This window comes from Salvelinus namaycush, chromosome 18, assembly GCF_016432855.1.
Source record: "Salvelinus namaycush isolate Seneca chromosome 18, SaNama_1.0, whole genome shotgun sequence".
Taxonomy (NCBI): domain Eukaryota; kingdom Metazoa; phylum Chordata; class Actinopteri; order Salmoniformes; family Salmonidae; genus Salvelinus; species Salvelinus namaycush.
Genome location: NC_052324.1, coordinates 8,868,529 through 8,887,374, shown reverse-complemented (window position 1 = coordinate 8,887,374; position 18,846 = coordinate 8,868,529). Strand labels below are relative to the sequence as shown.

Below are 18,846 nucleotides of genomic sequence, written 5' to 3'. Positions count from 1 at the left end.
TAGGCTATGAACAGCCACACCATAATCTCTAGGCCTATGTAGTCTAGGCCTATGTAGTCTAGGCCTATGTAGTCTAGGCCCAGTACTGTACATTTTAGTCATTTAGCAGACACTCTTATCCAGAGTGACTTACAGTAGTGAGAGTGCATACATTTTCTTCCCCCCATACTGGTCCCACATGGGAATCCAACCCACAACCCTGACGTTGCAAGTGCATTGAGCAACTGAGAAACACGGTCCCGCATTGTTTGTTAATGTCACACTGCAAAGTTTAAAATATATATTTTTTAATATATATTGCCAGTAACCTCACTATACGATATTATCTCTTTACTTTGGTGCCGCTATTGCTATTTTCATGATTCTTCTATATGTATTGCGATTTGATGTTCCTAACATATGTCTGCTGCAGAGAAACGAGTTTTGATCAGTCAGGGAAATCAAAGTGCTGAAAACATGTTGGCTCACTATTTAAAAAGATGGACAACAAGCTATAGTTTTGGCGCAGGTGCGGCCGACCTAGCAGAGGGGGTGGGTTAAATGCGGAAGACATTTCAGTTGAATACATTCAGTTGTACAACTGACTAGGTATCCCCCTTTCTCTTTCCTAACAGTTTTTTCTGTAAGTAGGCGTACATGGAGTAGCCAGCCAACTAGAAAAAGTAGCCAGCCAGGGAGTTATTAAAGAAGAATCTGTATTTTGCTTACCTCTGTCTTGATTCCACACGAAATACACAACTAAATTATTAAATACTTTAACGACTTTACCTCCCAGCGTTGTCAAATGAGTTGTGTATTGAGTAGAAAGACAACTTTAAAATGACTGAAAATGTATGAATTCAGTGTGAGTTGTTTTGGATATCGCCTATATGATCGGGGGTATTTTCTAATGTAACCTTTTTTAACATTAAATCTGTTTTGAGATTAAAGCCATAGTTACTGTTTTACTGCAAGATATATAAATTGCCACACTGATGTTTGTTCTTCAAATTATGTATTTTATTGGCTCTGCTGCTCTGGACACTTAAGGAAACCAATTTTGTTTTGTAATTTGGGTGAATAATCCCTTTTAACAGTTTGGCATGTCAATCATTCACTCTGGGTGGGATTGTCAGGGGAGGAGGCAGGATGTTTGTGAGTCACAGCATTGGTAGGGTTTCAGACCTGTCAATCACTGTGGGTGGGACTTTGAGGGAAGGCGGTTGATTAGTAATCTAGTCTGAAAAACGAGTCTTTCAATTAAATGTATTGTTGCAAAAACCTAAGAATAAAGGTTGTGTTCTGTCAAGAGCATAGATTCTGTCGTTAACATTGATTCCCTGTTGAGAAACAATATAGAATTGGAGGGAAAGAGTTTTAAAGGTACGATTGGAAAAAGGAAGCAGGTGTTAAACATTGGCTTTGCTACACAGAAAGCAGCAGTCGACACTTTAATCAAATCAGTAGGCCTATATCAATATATTTAATAATGCCATATACAGTGCCTTCAGAACGTATTCACACCCCTTGACTTTTTCCACATTTTGTTGTGATACAGCCTGAATTTTAAATGGTTGAAACCTCCCGCTCTGTCAAACAGAGAATTGGTGAACATAAAAGTTCAATCAGGAGAAACGACAGGGATTATCCAGTCGCTGTACCCGAAGCATGACATTTCTACCTTTTTTAGATTTTGTAGCGTAGTGAAAGTTAAGATATCAGACAGGGGAGGTGATATTAATAATACTCTGAGTAAAAGAGAATGTTTTAGGATTTTCACCCTCCAGACATTAAGGTTCCTAAAGGACTTAATGATGAAATGCCTATGTATGTTATGTTGTGAATTTGAACATGAAATATGTGCCTATTGAAGATTACTCTGATGTTTTTTGTACGATGTACCCAATGACTAATGAAAACTTGCTATGTCCTCATCGTGGTTTTACAGACGTGTTTAATACGTCTTATTTATACACTTTTGTAATATTTATGGAATGCATATTGTTATATTTGGTAGCACTTATTTGTTTTCCCTTTGCCTCCAACCCCCTTCGATTTGTAGAACGGATGTGGGTGGGGCTAGGTCTACATAAGGGTGCACATTTTTTTTAAATCACAAAAGCTCTGACGAAGGCCGTGAGGCCGATACGTTAAGCTTATTAAAGATCAGTGATACTATCAAGAGCAGTGTGCGGTTTCCTTTTTCCTTCAAATGGTTGAATTTAAAATGTTGCGTCACTGACCTACACACAATAACTCATCATGTCAACATGGAATTATGTTTTCAGACATTTTTACAAATGTATTAAACATGAGAAGCTTAAATGTCTAGAGTTAAAGGATTCAACCACAAAAACCATTTTTTTTCTCTCAAATGCCTTGCAAAGAAGGGCACCTATTGGTAGATGAGTAAAACAAAAAAAGCAGACATTAAATATCCCTTTGAATATGGTGAAGTTATTAAATACACTTTGGATGGTGTATCAATACACCCAGTCACTACAAAGATACAGGCGTCCTTCTGAACTTCGTTGCCGGAGAGGAAGGAAACCGCTCAAGGATTTCGCCATGTGGGCAATGGTGACTTTTAAACAATTACAGAGTTTAATGGCTGTGATTAGAGAACTGAGGATGGATCATCAAAATGTTAGTTACTCCTAGGGTTGCACATTTTGGGGAATATTCAGAGGTGAAAACTTTACTTGGGAATATATGGGAATTAACAGAAATATTAAAGCTTTGGTTGCCTTCCTCAAAGATCCCCAAAGTCCCTTCCGCCAGGTGGCTGAGGAAATATGTTGGCACGACTGCCATATTACATCTCCATCCCAAAGCCCTTGCTTGGAAGTGTACTTCGCCAGACTGCCAAGAACCTTGCCCTCATCCAGGCCAAGGTGACGAGACACGGTAGTGATGACAACATTGGCCTTGTTGATCTCTGCATCAGACAGGATGCTCTTGCCAGCATACTTGGGGTACAACATGTATGAGCTTCACGCTTTTTGATCTATTTCAGAACTGCAGCTTCCTCTGCTTGGAGCAACAGTGAAGTGGGCAGGGCAGTACAGATTTATTCTCTTACATCTGCAAGCAGAGTCTGAACATCAGACAGGATGGCATTGTCTCCCTCAATCCGTGCAATGGCTACTGCTATAGGTTACAGGCTGCTTACCACTCTCTCCCAAAATACTTCATCCAGAAGGATCCTCTTGATGTGGCTGTCCATATATCGGCAGACTGTGATATGGCCATTTCTTGGAGAGACTCCTTCCCCACCAGGAGACTTTCAAACATGATGACAACACCACCCCAATGGGTGTTGCTGGGCAGCTTCAATGTGGTGCTCTTATTCTTCTCACTTTGCTTGGTGAGGTAGATTGCTGCTATAACTTGATGATCCTTCAAATACCTAACCATTTCAGTGCCATGATGTCCTTGAGGAGCAGATTCAATGCTTGAGCAGCACAGCCAATGGGTAGTACTCCTCCACTTCAGACCAAGCATCCTTCATGTTCGCAGCATTGTCTGTCACCCGGAAGCCAGCCGCACCAATGTGTCTGAGGACACACTGTACAACGGGCGATCGAAGTCAATGTGCATGCTCCCGGCCCGCCACAGGAGTTGCGCGATGAGACAAGGACATTCCGGCCGGCCAAACCCGGACGACACTAGGCCAATTGTGCACCCCTCATGGTCTGTAGTGACACCTCTGCGCCACTCGGGAGGCCCCTTATTCAGTCAGTTTGACACCTTTTTATAAACTAGGCAACACAAGTTCGGTCGTCAATCAAGGAACAGTAAATAGCCTCTGTGCCCCGACTCAGTGGCTGGTTAAAGACCTATGATACACGCGAAAGAAGATAAATTATTATAATAATTAAGTGGATTAGAACTCATCGTTAACACTTACATGGGATGTGTAAATTCACTCACATGAGACGATGAAGAAGCATCATGCTCTCCATTCGTGAAAATAAATGTGAGTGCAGCCAACCACATTGCAAAAAACACAACACAGGTAAAGAGAGGCAGGACAAAGCGCAGACTGACAAACCAGCAGTTTCCTGTCATCGCTCGCTTTGTGACGGAAAGGCACATGTCCTGTCAATAGATCACTAGAAGATGCATATTGTTCATTCTAGCGGGAGAAGGCTTTACAGACTTTTCTGACTAGCGAATAGGAACTTTTAAATGAAAAGCCTAATTTATAAGGTGGAAAATACTGGACCGGTGCTTATGGAAAGCACTGGAATTGTAGTCAAATATTGATATACAGTATTCAGACCCCTTTTTATTTTTTTATTTTTTTTACCTTACAGCCTTATTCTAAAACTGATGAAGTAAACATGTAATGTAATCGATCTACACACAATACCTCATAATGACAAAGCGAAAACAGGTTTTTAGAAAGGTTTACAAATAATAATAATAAAAAGACTAAAACAGTAATTCCTAATTTACTAGTATTCAGACCCTTTGCTATGAGACTGGAAATTGAGCTCAGGTGCATCCTGTTTCCATTCATCATCCTTGATGTTTCTACAAATTGATTGGAGTCCACCTGTGGTAAATTCAACTGATTTGGAAAGGCAGATACCTGTTTATATAAGGTCCCACAATTGACAGTGCATGTCAGAGCAAAAACCAAGCCATGAGGTCGAAGGAATTGTCCGTAGCACTCAGGCAGGATTGTGTCAAGGCACAGATCTGGGGAAGGGTACCAAAACATTTCTGCAGCATTGAAGGTCCCCAAGAACACAGTGGCCTCCATCATTCTTAAATGGAGGAAGTTTTGAACCACCAAGACTCTTCATAGAGCTGACCGCCCGGCCAAACTGAGCAATTGGGGGAGAAGGGCCTTGGTCAGGTAGGTGACCAAGAACCCGATGGTCACTCTGGCAGAGCTCCAGTGTCACGTCTGGAGGAAACCTGGCACCATCCCTACGGTGAAGCATGGTGACGGCAGCATCATGTTGTGGGGATGTTTTTCAGCGACTGGGACTGGGAGACTGGTCAGGATTGAGGGAAAGATGTACAGAGCAAAGTACAGAGATCCTTGATGGAAACCTGCTCAAGAGTGTGCAGGGCCTCAGACCGGGGCGAAGGTTCACCTTCCAACAGGTCAACGACCCTAAGCACACATCCAAGACAACGCAGGAGTGGCTTCGGGACAATCTCAATGTCCTTGAGTGGCACAGCCAGAGCTCGGAATTCTCTGGTAAGGCTTGAAAATAGCTGTGCGGCGACGCTCCCTATCCAACATGACGTTGAAGGAAATGCAGAGAAGGGAGAAACTCCTCAAATACATATGTGCCAAGTTTGTAGTGTCATACCCAATAAGATACAAGGCTGTAATCGCTGCTAAAGTTGGTTCAACAAAGTACTGAGTAAACGGTCTGAATACTTATGTAAATGTGATATTTCCGTTTTAAAAATATATATAAATTAGCTAGTATTTCTAAACTGTTTTTGCCTTGTCATTATTGGGTATTGTGTGAAGATGGATGAGGGGAAAAAATACAATTTAATCCATTTTAGAATAAGGCTGTAATGTAAATGGTAAAAGGGAAGGGGTCTGAATACTGTATATCAATATTTGACTACAAGTCAAGATTTGGACAAAGTGAAGGGGTCTGAATTCTTTCCGAATGCACTGTAATAATATTCAAAATAATATTGTGATATGTAACTGTATTCCCCCCCCCCAATTTTTTTTTTTATGCAGCACTAATACTCAAATCTCAAATCCACCACTTCCACCCTGTATACCTTTGGCTAGGCTGTATCAAATTAGGCACAAATGATCCATGTTGTGCCAATACTACAAGAGACCATGCATACCAAAGCCACATGAATGATGCTCTCATCAGAAGTGAAGGTCACAGGTTGGATCCCATACACATGGTACTGCATCTATCTTGTTCACACCGCAAGCCTTTTTCAAATATCTTTCGGTATACTGACTGTTCAAACAAGTTACAAGGTCATTAATATGGTAAAATCCGGAAACTATCATTTCGAAAACAAAATGTTTATTCTTTCAGTGAAATAAGTACAGTTACGTATTTTATCTTTTTGGATGCCACCCGATCCAAAAAGTCTAAATATTGCTGTTACATTGCACAACCTTCAATGTTATGTCATAATTACGTAAAATTCTGGCAAATTAGTTTGCAACGAGCCAGGCGGTCCAAACTGTTGCATATACCCTGACTGCGTGCAATGAACGCAAGAGAAGTGACACAATTTTCCTATTTTAATATTGCCTGCTAACATGAATTTCTTTTACCTAAATATGCAGGTTTAAAAATGTTTACTTCTGTGTATTGATTTTAAGAAAGGCATTGATGTTTATGGTAAGGTACATTCGTGCAATGATTGTGCATTTTTCACAAATGCGCTTTTGTTAAATCATCCCCCGTTTGGCGAAGTTGGCTGTCTTTGTTAGGAAGAAATAGTCTTGACACAGTTTGCAACGAGCCAGGCGGCCCAAACTGCTGCATATACCCTGACTCTGTTGCACAGAACGCAACAGAAGTGACACAATTTCCATAGTTAAAATAAATTCATGTTAGCAGGCAATATTAACTAAATATGCAGGTTTAAAATTATATACTTGTGTATTGATTTTAAGAAAGGCGTTGATGTTTATGGTTAAGTACACATTGGTGCAACGACAGTGCTTTTTTTGCGAATGCCCTTGTTGAATCACCCGTTTGGCGAAGTAGGCTGTGATTAAATGATAAATTAACAGGAACCGCATCGACTATATGCAACGCAGGACAAGCTAGATAAACTAGTAATATCACCAACCATGTGTAGTTAACTAGTGATTATGTTAAGATTGATTGTTTTTTTTATAAGATACGTTTAATGCTAGCTAGCACCTTACCTTGGCTCTTTGCTGCACTCGCAGAACAGGTAGTCAGCCTGCCACGCAGTCTACTCGTGGAGTGCAATGTAATCGGCCGTGATCGGTGTCCAAAAATGCCGATTTTACCGGTTGTTATGAAAACTTGAAATCGGCCCTAATTAATCGGCCCATTCCGATTAATCGGTCGACCTCTAGTCTAGTGTCTCCCCCTTTGAAGAGGGGGATGACCGCGGCAGCTTTCCAATCTATGGGAATCTCAAACGATACGAAAGAGAGGTTGAACATGCTAGTAATAGGGGTTGCAACAATTTCGGCAGATCATTTTAGAAAGAGATGTTCCAGATTGTCTAGCCCGGCTGATTTGTAGGGGTTCCAGATTTTGCAGCTTTTTCAGAACATCAGCTATCTGGATTTAGGTGAAGGGGAAATGGGGGGAGGCTTGGGCGAATTGCTTTTGGGGGTGGAGGGCTGTTGATCGGGGTAGGGGTAGCCAGGTGGAAAGCATGGCCAACCGTAGAAAAATGCTTATTGAAATGATCAATTATAGTGGATAAAACTCATTTTTCAACCACTCCACAAAGTTCTTGTCCTAACCAACTTACCAAAACTATAATTTGTTAACATCTACTGTGTGCATGACTAAGTAATTTTCCCAACAATTATTTACAGACGTATTATTTCACTTATAGTTACCTGTACCACAATTCCAGTGGGTCAGAAGTTTACATGCACTAAGTTGACTGTGCCTTTAAACTGCTTGGAAAATTCCAGAAAATTATGTCATAGGCTAATTGACATCATTTGAGTCAAATGGAGGTGTACCTGTGGATGTATATCAAGGCCTACCTTCAAGCTCAGTGCCTCTTTGCTTGACATCATGGGCAAATCAAAAGAAATCAGCAAAGACCTCAGAAAACAAATTGGAGTCTGGTTCATCCTTGGAAGCGATTTCCAAACACCTGAAGGTACCACATTCATCTGTACAAACAATAGTACGCAAGTATAAACACCATGGAACCACGCAGCCGTCATACCGCTCAGGAAGGAGACGCATTCTGTCTCCTAGAGATGAACGTACGTTGTTGGGAAAAGTGCAAATCAATCCCAGAACAACAGTAAAGGACCTTGTGAAGATGCTGGAGGAAACGGGTACAAAAGTATCTATATCCACAGTAAAACGAGTCCTATATCGACATAACCTGAAAGGCCGCTCAGCAAGGAAGAAGCCACTGCTCCAAAACCACCATAAAAAAGCCAGACTACGGTTTGCAACTGCACATGGGGACAAAAAATGTACTTTTTGGAGAAATGTCCTCTGGTCTGATGAAACAAAAATAGAACTGGCATGGCCATAAGGACCATTGTTATGTTTGGAGGAAAAAGGGGGATGCTTGCAAGCCAAAGAACACCATCCCATCCATGAAGCATGGGGGTGGCAGCATCATGTTGTGGGGGTGCTTTGCTGCAGGAGGGAATGGTGTACTTCACAAAATAGATAGCATCATGAGAAAGAAAAATTGTGGATATATTGAAGCAACATCTCAAGACATCAGTCAGGAAGTTAAAGCTTGGTCGCAAATGGGTCTTCCAAATGGACAATGACCCCAAGCATACTTCCAAAGTTGTGGCAAAATGGCTTAAGGACAACAAAGTCAAGGTATTGGATTGGCCATCACAAAGCCCCGACCTCAATCCGATTAAAAATGTGTGGGCAGAACTGAAAAAGCATGTGCGAGTAAGAAGGCTTACAAACCTGACTCAGTTACACCAGCTCTGTCAGCGGGAATGGGCCAAAATTCACACACCTTATTGTGGGAAGCTTGTGGAAGGCTACCCAAAACGCTTGACCCAAGTTTAACATTTTAAAGGCAATGCTACCAAATACTAATTGAGTGTATGTAAACTTCTGACCCACTGGGAATGTAATGAAATAAATACATCTGAAAGAAATTATTCTCTCTATTATTCTGACATTTCACATTCTTAAAATAAAGTGGTGATCCTAACTGACCTAAGACAGGGAATTCTTACGAAGATTACATTTCAGGAATTGTGAAACTGAGTTTAAATGCATTTGGCTAAGGTGTATGTAAACCTCCGACTTCAACTGTATGTGTGTACTGTATTTCATATCTGTCCAATTCCTATTAGATTATAACTTGATTTGTTTTCCCTCCCTCAGGGTGTGATCGGTGTGCAGCTGGTGGTTACTATGGTAATGGCCAGTGTAATTCAGAAGATCATACCTCATTATTCCTTTGCAAGATGGCTACTCTGCAGTGGCAGGTAATGTAGAACTCTGTTCCTGACATTAATGTTTCTGATGGTGTCTTTAAGAGCCATGATTTAATCTCCTCAGTGGTTTTCCCATCAGAACAATTCATTTCAAGTCTTAACAATGCGGAAAATAGTATTTGCTCAATTTGTAAACAGTCTCTTTTTTCATTGTCTGCTGAAAGGGAATAAAAATAATAATAATTTAAGTCGCGTCGCATAGACCAAAGGGCGTCATCAAATATTGGGACAACCCGAGAGGACGGGCAATAAAAATAATGCACCCGTCTCGTTTCCTCTAATTAGTGCGATATGTGTTTTTGAGTAAACAGCTCCCCAGAAAACACTTAATAATTCATCAGTGCTTGTTTTTTTCTAGGGGGCTGTTGATGTGTTTTTCAAAAAACTTTAGCCCAAACAGGAGGCTCAGTGTTGCTTCAGAGAGATCCGCAATTAAGTTTCCCCTAATAAATAAATAAAGATGAATGAATGAAAACAAGCCCTCCACCCCTCCCTCTCACACCTATGCCTCTCAGGGCTTGTGACAAAGTTAGAGCTTGCGTGAAATGTTAGTCTTCAAAAGGCTGCTCTTAAATTAGCTCTTGTTTTAAGTACAGTCCTCAAAGGACATGATAACTACCCTCTTTGTAAACTTCTGGCAAGTATTTGTCATAGGTGTATTAGTTGTCTCGAATACATTGAATATGCTTTGAGGGATGTCTTGTGTGTATTTTCTCAGGTAAATTATCGCAAAACCCAGATTGTTTGCTAATTTGATGGTCCTAATCATTTTCAATCATGAAGGCCTGGAACCACAAACAATAGAAGGGCTCACTTTTTGGAGTATGTGAGGTATTACGTCACCAATACTGGTCCTAGTGGGCCATAGCCTGTGTAAATATATTGTTCTTGCACAACACAAAAAAACAACAATCCAACTGATGTATTAGTTAGTTAATTGATTGATGTGTTAAAGCCTGTCCACCCTTCATCCCTCCAGGACATGGGACCACTGGTGTAGTTCTAAAGCTACCTAGATTACTCACTTGTCTCCTCCTTTCCCAGTCTGCGGTGGTACCAGCACCCTACGGAAGATGAGTTGAGGAGCCTTGCCGGAAAGCAACAAAAAACTAAGAGCAAGAAAGACCGGTAAGTGTGGGGGGGAGCGAATGGTACCTCTCATCAGGCAGGAAGGAAAGGCAGACGTTGTGAGATGGATGGTGAACACGGGCGTGGCAGTTGAGTGATTAAGCTGATGTGTTTAGGAGGCTTGTTCAAGGCCTGTTTAAAGTGAGAGGACTGACGTTTTTTTGTTTGTTTGCTTCTGCCTATGAGTGAAGCTTGCCTTAGAATGGTCTCTGGCTGTTTTATGGTAGTGAGTTGAGGTGGTAGAACCTTGAATGGTTGGTCAGTCCAGGCCATGCAGGTGACATCTTTCAGTAGTGTATGAACAGCAGTTTAAGACTCCCAACAAAACAAGCTTTAGGGCTAAACCCATGTAATGGTTTCGGGTAGAAGTCATGACGATTCTATGGCGAGTTCTGAAATAAGACCTATGTTATGTAGATATTTATTCCTCATCTCCATTTTGTGTTCATGCCTTTTAGCCTAATAGAAAGCAAGGTTTAGCAATGTGAAATGTTCTCAAACATTTGAAAATGAAGCCTATGAAGTTTATCTTCTAGATTCTTGCTTGGAGCCATTATGTAGTTCTAGTCCAATTCCTAGGCCTCCGTGATGCAGGTTGGCGCTCGACGCCACGTTTACTAACACGGAACCCAAACCGGCTGCGCGCGTGCGCTATCCTGAATAAATGTATTGTGTCGCCCTACACCAAACGCGATCGCGGCACGCAGGTGAAAATATCAAAACAAACTTTGACCAGTGACATTAAATTGGGGACAGGTCGAAAAGCATTAAACATGTATGGCAATTTGGCTAGTTAGCTTGCATTTGCTAGCTAATTTCTCCTATTTAGCTGGCTTGCTGTTGCTAGCTAATTTGTCCTGGGATATAAACATTGAGTTTATCGCGCAGCCGGTTTGGGTTCCGTGATACGCTTCAAAAACGGACTGCTAGTGCCACACATCTCGATTCCTTTTGTTGTGAAGCCACGAGCACTTTTTCCTGTCAGGTCCCCCAAAGATTCCTTGGACACATTTCAAGTTTGGCCCCAGTGTCTTGCCATAGTATTGTCCTCTGAATCCAGCACACACACATGGCTGAACAAACACTGCCCTGTGTCCCGGAGGCCCTATAGAAAGGTTGGCTTGTCCAAGGAACAGCTGGCCCAGCCCCTGCCGTGTGCTGCTCCTGCAGTCTGTGCTGCATGTTGCCCCCTGTAGCTCTATAACAAAATATTGGACTTATGAATTACATGGGGCCCTACTCCGCACTACAAAAGAGCTAGCGTCAGTGCTCAGTACGCCTTGGTTGGGTTGACAATAAACTGGTTGGTTGTTTAGCAACAAAACCGACACGTGTGCAACTATGGGCCAAAACATACTGGGTTGGCTTGGATTGTTGACAACATGTAAACTATATTCAGTCTCCAAATGTTTATTGAAAACATGCATTTGCACAATGAGCACTTGGTGTCTCTCAAATACATGGTTACAGTTGTTTGTTAGCTAGCTTGCACATTTTTGCCATGTTAGGGTAGACCTGACATGAGTCAACTAGACATTGTATCAATAAAAAGATACGACGAGCTGAAATGAGCCACCTACGATTCCTCTCATGGCAGCTTCTTGTCTTTGTCGCTAACTATCTGACCGCTCAGAAACACGACGTGGCCTTCTGTCGCATCAATGTGCGCACATAATATTTTGTCACGTTTTTCGTGACCTCCATGACACTAGCAATCTCGCAGATGCCTAAATTACCTAGTACACAGATTTAAGTTTGATATAGTCCAGCATATGATGTGTTTTTCTGTCAGGACAGCCAGTAAATTGACACGATAGCAGTAGATTTTTATTTAGCACTCTCTGCTGTGCCCGTGTTTTAGAGGTGGACTAATGACCAGAAAAATGATGTGGAGTACACCTGCCTGCAACATAGGACATGTCTGTCTCTCTCTCCCCCATATCTGTCTAGTATTGATTTGGCGCTCTGTCTTTTGTCCCAGGAGGAACAATGGCCACATAGAGAACAAGCCTCTGACCATTCCCAAGGACATAGACCTGCAGCTGGAGACCAAGTGCATCACAGAAGTGGACACGTTAGGTATGAGGCCATATCTACTGACACCATTCAGTTATCCTCATATCTTTATAACCAGTTTTGTTTTCTCTCTTAAACCTCAACAAATCTTCGTCATTCAGTATCTGAGCACATCATCACAGTCCAGAAATACTGTCATAAATCAACCAAGTAACAGAACAGTTAATAAATCAGTCATCCTCCTCTTCATCCTCCTGCTCGTTTCCTGCAGCTTTGCACTACTTCCCAGAGTTCCAGTGGCTGGTGGACTTCACGGTGGCAGCCACAGTGGTGTATCTGATCACCGAGCTGTACTACACAGTGGCCCAGCCCTCTGGGGAGATGAACATCAGCGTGGTGTGGTGCCTGCTCGTCCTCGCCTTTGTCATGTATCCTTCAGTCCGTACATCGTCCAATACGTTTTTCTCTCTTTCGATCATTCCTTCTATATAACATCCATTTGTCCCAATGTTCTGCTGAACAGCGATCCAGGTCTAGAGGATGTCGGGGGTTTCAGTGGAACCCCAACCTCAACGAATGGCAACGTTTGACAAGCCAAGTCATTAATGGTGAAAACGTCTATTACATAACAAAGACGTTACTGCGAACAGTGAACACTATTTTCCTCCCTTGTGACAACATTACATGCACGATAGTACATATTCTGCTGTTCTATTTATTTATTTACACACTGCTCAACGTACCTCGCCCCTATTTCGTCCACAAAACAAAAAACGATAACATAAAAGGCCTAGTAAAATGTCATTAGAGTTCTTGCATTTAATCACTCATGTGCACATACTGAGAATCCTACCTTTTTGTTCCCTACCTGTTGCCGGTTAACATCTCTTTTTCTACGAGAGTGTAAAAACAATATGTGAGAGAGCCTTGATTATTCCCAGGTTCCATTTTAGCAGGCAGACGGCAGTAAGTAGCCGTAAACTGACAGACACAGCTCCAGCCACTGCCTGCCACCACATGCCTCCCTGCTACTCTCTTCTGCCGACGCGTCACCAAATCATACGCATTATCCTCCGCCACAGTGCGCGGGGATCAATCTTTCCCACGCTCCCTGGCTGAGTGCGGTCAGAAGGCATGCCATTTCCTGCATGCCTGCTGAGGAAGATTGGAGGCCCAATTTTCACAGCCCACCAGACTGATTTGCTTGGGAAAAGAGGTGACTGGGAGGGGGTGGTACGTGGAGGAGGGGATGCACGGCTAGGTGGATGATGAAGATGGTGATGGTGTGTGTGTTAATGGCACACTTGATTTCATATTCCTGTCTCGGGCGACCCTCTTGGAGAAGTTAAGAGCCAGAGGCTGCAGCCGGGCACCTGTTGTGTTTACCTCGACTTAACACGCCTCAGCCATGGAATGGAATCTTAAAACTGCCAAATTGGAATGGATTTAGCAGATGACATTTTTTGTGAAGTTACAGTATGAGGTATTGGAACATCTGATTCTTCCCAAGCTCTGTGATTTCCACCTAACAGAAAGGGGTTTCGGTAAGCGTTGATAAAGTTGAATGCACGACAGGTAGACATCCCATCGAGTGGCCTGTTGGTTAGCCTGGATTTATCCTGACAATTAGTGATGGTATAACGAAGTGGGCTAAAGCTGCTCTCGCTGAAATGCTGCATCGAAATTTGCCACTTGCGTTCTGTGACTGCTTCCCAAGTAGTATTTAGGGCGTCATTAGCAGCTACCTCACTGAGCTCTGATAATGGCGGTTCATTGCTCCTTTGAGAGAAACTAGCTCTTAAGTTGTCAGATACCTTTTTTTTTTTTTTAATGCAGCCTTTAGTATCCTGGTTGTGACCCCCAGGAAAAGGAAAATCCATTGGCTTGCCTACATTACCACGATTCCCCATTCAGAATGGCCTGAGAGATTGCTATGTGGAATAAAGGCTGAGCTCCATCACCTTGGAGATGCAAGGCAGCTCTAGAAGCACGCCATGTCCTTACTTAGCCCGCTAGGAACACCATTCTAGTTCTGAGGAAGCCCGGCCCATTGAGCCCCATGGTAATGTGTGACAGCCGCTGCTTAAGAGAGTGAGAGAAGCTAGACTGTGTGCGCGCATGCTTGTTGCAGGGTCACTGCGCAGTACTGTTGCGTGCTTCTGATCCTTCGAGTCCATTATGTTAATGAGCCGCCACCATTACTCCAGAAACGTCTCTACACGGCCATGGCTCACAGCAATATGATTAGTAGGCTATATTTCACGAGTTGTGTGTTTCTGCTGGCGTTTCCCTTAACTCCCCTGCCCCACAGTAAGACCCTGTTCTCCCTGACGGCCTTCTACTTCAAGCTGGAGGAAGGTGGCGAGCGCTCGCTCTGCATCACCTTCGCTTTCTTCTTCTTTGTCAAAGCCATGGCCATCCTCATCGTCACTGAGAACTACCTGGAGTTTGGCCTGGAGACAGGTGAGTGGGCCATGAGCCATCTGTCAGTATGGCTAGCCCACAGTGCTCTTCCATCCTGGGCCCTATTCATTAGTACAAAACGTAGCAAAACATTTTGTAATGGAAAACGAAAACTAGCGTTTTCGTACCGTTTGCTTACTAGTGAGTACAACCCGTGGGGCCCACAGGCTGTTGTTCCAGACCAGTACTAACACATCAAGTTCTATCTAACTAGCGGGTGTTAGTGATGAGATAGAACAAAAGCCTGCAAACCCTGTGCTTCCCTAGGACCAGGGTGGAAGAACACTACATTAGAGGAATAGATTAAATCCGTTACTAGAGGAATAGATTCCATTTGTTTTGTCTAATGTACTGTAATTGTAATTTTTCTGGACTTTGTAGGACCAATTTGAGAATCGAATCGTGTTTTCATTTCAATCTAGGTTTTGCAAATTTCTCTGAAAGTGCCACACAGTTTTTGGAAAACCAGGGGTTAGAGTCCCAGTAAGTATGAGCTTTTTTTTATTTATCAGTATGCATGGGTCATGAATGTAATTGACTCATGGACTGTGTGTGTGCGCGCTTTCACATGTATGACTGTGAGGTACACTTTAGCCCAGTATAACTGTCTGTTCTTTTCTCCAGGGGTCCCATATCTAAACTCACCTTTAAGCTGATCCTGGCCTTGCTCTGCTCTCTGATTGGTGCATTCCTCACCTTCCCCGGCCTACGATTGGCTCAAATGCACCTGGACGCCCTCAACCTGACCACAGCCAAAGTCACACAGTGAGTCCCTCTCTTCTCTCCTGTCTTCCTCACCCTCACTGCAGTTACTGTTGTCCCATTCATAAATGGGCTGGTTGAAGTAGGTGTGAGTTTAAATTATTGTTTTTTGTGGACCCCAGGAAGAATAGTTGCTGCTTCGGCAAAAGCCGAAGGGCTTCCCCCCTAATGGGGATCTGAATAAACCAATAAGTGATGTGGTCTACTAGCCGGTCCTCAATGAGTGTAGATGATAGTATGCCATAAACATATAGTGCTCATACAGTATTCACATTCCTCCTGGATAAGCAAAGCGTTTTACTGACAAGAATGTGTGACCATATATGTTGTTCTTCTCTTCCAGGACCTTGCTTCATATCAACTTCCTTTCCCCTCTTATTATGGTACTGCTGTGGGTGAAGCCTATAACCAAGGACTACCTCCTGAATCCTGCCCTGGGGAAGGAGAGTATGCCTTTGTAAGTTCACCTTGTTTTGTTTGTCGGTACATTTTCCCAACCACATGCATGGTCAAAGGATTAAGCCTTCGCAAAGTTTCACGTCTCTGTAACGTCTCTTTCCACCTCTCCCTGTCACTCCTGGCTTTCATACCCTCACACACAACCTCATCTTCTCACATTATCGACGTGCGTTGGCTTATTTTTCCTTCACCCATCTCTCTCACTCTCTCTCTCTCACACTCTCTCGCTCTCTCACACTCTCTCACTCACACACTTGCTGTGTCTGACTCCTCACCAGGATGACTGAGGAGACCTATGACACGTTGCGGTTGTGGGCCATCCTGCTGCTGTGTGTGCTGCGCCTGGCCATGATGAGGCACCACCTCCAGGCCTACCTCAACCTGGCCCAGAAGGGCGTGGAGCAGATGAAGAAGGAGGCGGGACGCATCAGCACCGTTGACCTGCAGAAGATGGTGAGTGGCGCCTCGAGTCGGCCAATCATTTGGCCTTGACGGATGGGCAGAGTATGATAAAACAAATGGGGTTTTAAGAGTTCCTCTTGACTGGAAGTTCTCTTTTTTTCTTTTGTTTCCAAGGTGGCCCGTGTTTTCTACTACCTATGTGTAATCGCACTGCAGTATGTGGCACCCTTGGTGATGTTGCTGCATACAACCTTGCTGCTAAAAACCTTAGGTGAGTTTGGCACATCATCAGAAATTATTGCTCATATATTAAATTGAACCATTTAGCAGCAGTCGTTAGTCCACCACACTGCTAATGTAGCACCCTACTCTTTGTGTATTAGGTGGACACTCCTGGGGGGTGTACTCTGAGGAAGACCTCCCCTGCCCAATGGAGATGAACTCTGACCCTGCAGCAACTGCAGCTCCAGGACTAGCTGTGGAGGCCCAGGCATCGGTGGTCCAGCTGTCGGTGGCCCTCGGGGGCCTGCGAACAGTGTTCACCCCCCTGCTTTTCCGTGGCCTCCTCTCCTTCCTCACCTGGTGGATCGCTGCCTGCCTCTTTTCCACCTCCATCTTCGGCCTCTTCTACCACCAGTATCTCATGGCGGCATAGCAGCATTCCCCCAGGGTCAGGGTGGTGTCCCACTGGGCTCTGTTCCAGCCCCGTTCAGAAACGACTGTGTGGGGCAGGGCTCTAAGGACAACCCTTCTCCCCTCCCACAGCCACGTCACTCATGACCATATCTGCAGAGAACCCCTGGTTCACCCCCAGTGCTTCCTTCATGGATGACTCTTAACTTGACTTTTACTACCTTTTTATTTTGAGAGCAGGATTTGCAAATCCTTAACAAAAGACACTAATATAAATGAGAGTAAAGGTAATATGTGTGTGTGTACAGTCTTAAACAGAGCAGCAGAGAACCTTGTCTCTGCATACTGTGGGGGGTGGGGTGGGGGGGGGTGGCTGTGGATGTTGTAAAGGGATGTGTGAACCAAAGCAGCCAATAAGAGGTCACCACTGCGATGCTTGTGCTACTGGAGAAGGAGGAGGGGACACCTCACTGGGAGAGTCCCTGCTGAGATCCCATCACTTGAAACTGTTCAATTGAAATATGTCTAACTGGCTACCAAGGACGAACATGGGTTTTTAAATGTGTGTTCCTTATGATTTGTGAAATATTTTATCCCCCCTTTTACTGTCCCTGGTACAAACTGAGCCATACTGGAAGAGCTGAGAGAAACTTGTGCCCCTTCTGACAGGTGTGACGACAGTCAGCGAGGGCAGCAACACACAAGCCGTGGCCAAGGGAATGGTACGTGTGAATGTGAGTAAGATCCCTGCTGTTAGGTTGGTGTACAACTAAAAGGGCATTTTGATCAATAGAAGTGTCAAGTCAAATGCCAATTGTAAGCTACGGCCTCTTTCCTCCACCCTCCACCCTCCCCTGTACCCGTCCTCCCCTTGTAGAGCCAGTAGGGAAACTACAATTTTATGTCTTCTGTTTTTTGTTTCATGGATCAAATTGTGAATTTAGAAATGTGTTTTTATTTGAAAGAGCTGCCAAGTAAGTGACCCCTCCGGTGGGCTGTACATTTGATGATTGACAGCAACCCTGCGGCCTTCTGTCTTCAGAGTCCCCAACGAGGAACCAGTAGAGCACAAGTGTGTACTCATACCCTTGTGCATATCTTGTTCTATGTACAGACTTTCCTAGACTTACTGACACTCTCTCTCTCACACACACACACACACACACACACACACATAGTCACAAGCTCAAAAACAGGGATGATTGTCCAGCCCGTTCAGGAGTAAAGAACAGTTGTCAGGACAGAGGGGTATACTACAAAGCAGGATCAATGAGTTAGCCAGATAACTTTGACAAACAGTTTGTTTTCTGGTTCATTAAGAAAGCTAAACATAGATACAGTACCAGTCAAAAGTTGGACACACCTACTCATTTCAAGGGTTTTTCTTTATTCTTACTATTTTCTACATTGTAGAATAATAGTGAAGACATCAAAACTATGAAATAACACATGTGGAATCATATAGTAACCAAAAAAGTGTTTAACAGATCAAAATATATTTCAGATTCTTCAACCTGTTGCTTTGATGACAGCTTTGCACACTCTTGGCATTCTCTCAACCAGCTTCACCTGGAATGCTTTTCCAACCGTCTAGGAGTTCCCACATGCTGAGCACTTGTTGGCTGCTTTTCCATCACTTTGTGGTCCAACTCATCCCAAACCACCTCAATTGGGTTGAGGTTGGGTGATTGTGGAGGCCAGGTCGTCTGATGCAGCACTCCATTACTCTCCTTCTTGGTCAAATGTCCCTTACACAGCCTGGAAGTGTGTTGGGTCATTGTCCTGTTGAAAAGCAAATGATAGTCCCACACATGTGGAGATCATCCGTTCTACTC

General features: G+C 43.5%; 1 protein-coding gene across 1 annotated transcript in view; it reads left to right on the top strand.

Annotated features, from left to right (window-relative positions):
- Positions 1 to 17,993, top strand: part of LOC120062671 (transmembrane protein 161B) — a 29,672-nt gene extending 11,679 nt beyond the window's left edge. Inside the window, exons 2-12 of the mRNA XM_039012716.1 lie at positions 9,036 to 9,139; positions 10,193 to 10,276; positions 12,258 to 12,355; positions 12,564 to 12,720; positions 14,604 to 14,755; positions 15,178 to 15,238; positions 15,380 to 15,520; positions 15,861 to 15,974; positions 16,255 to 16,429; positions 16,553 to 16,649; positions 16,762 to 17,993. Coding sequence (XP_038868644.1) covers positions 9,036 to 9,139; positions 10,193 to 10,276; positions 12,258 to 12,355; positions 12,564 to 12,720; positions 14,604 to 14,755; positions 15,178 to 15,238; positions 15,380 to 15,520; positions 15,861 to 15,974; positions 16,255 to 16,429; positions 16,553 to 16,649; positions 16,762 to 17,033 — 1,455 coding nt within the window. The 3' untranslated portion in view covers positions 17,034 to 17,993. The remainder of the gene's footprint in view (positions 1 to 9,035; positions 9,140 to 10,192; positions 10,277 to 12,257; positions 12,356 to 12,563; positions 12,721 to 14,603; positions 14,756 to 15,177; positions 15,239 to 15,379; positions 15,521 to 15,860; positions 15,975 to 16,254; positions 16,430 to 16,552; positions 16,650 to 16,761) is intronic.
- The last annotated feature ends 853 nt before the right edge of the window (positions 17,994 to 18,846 follow it).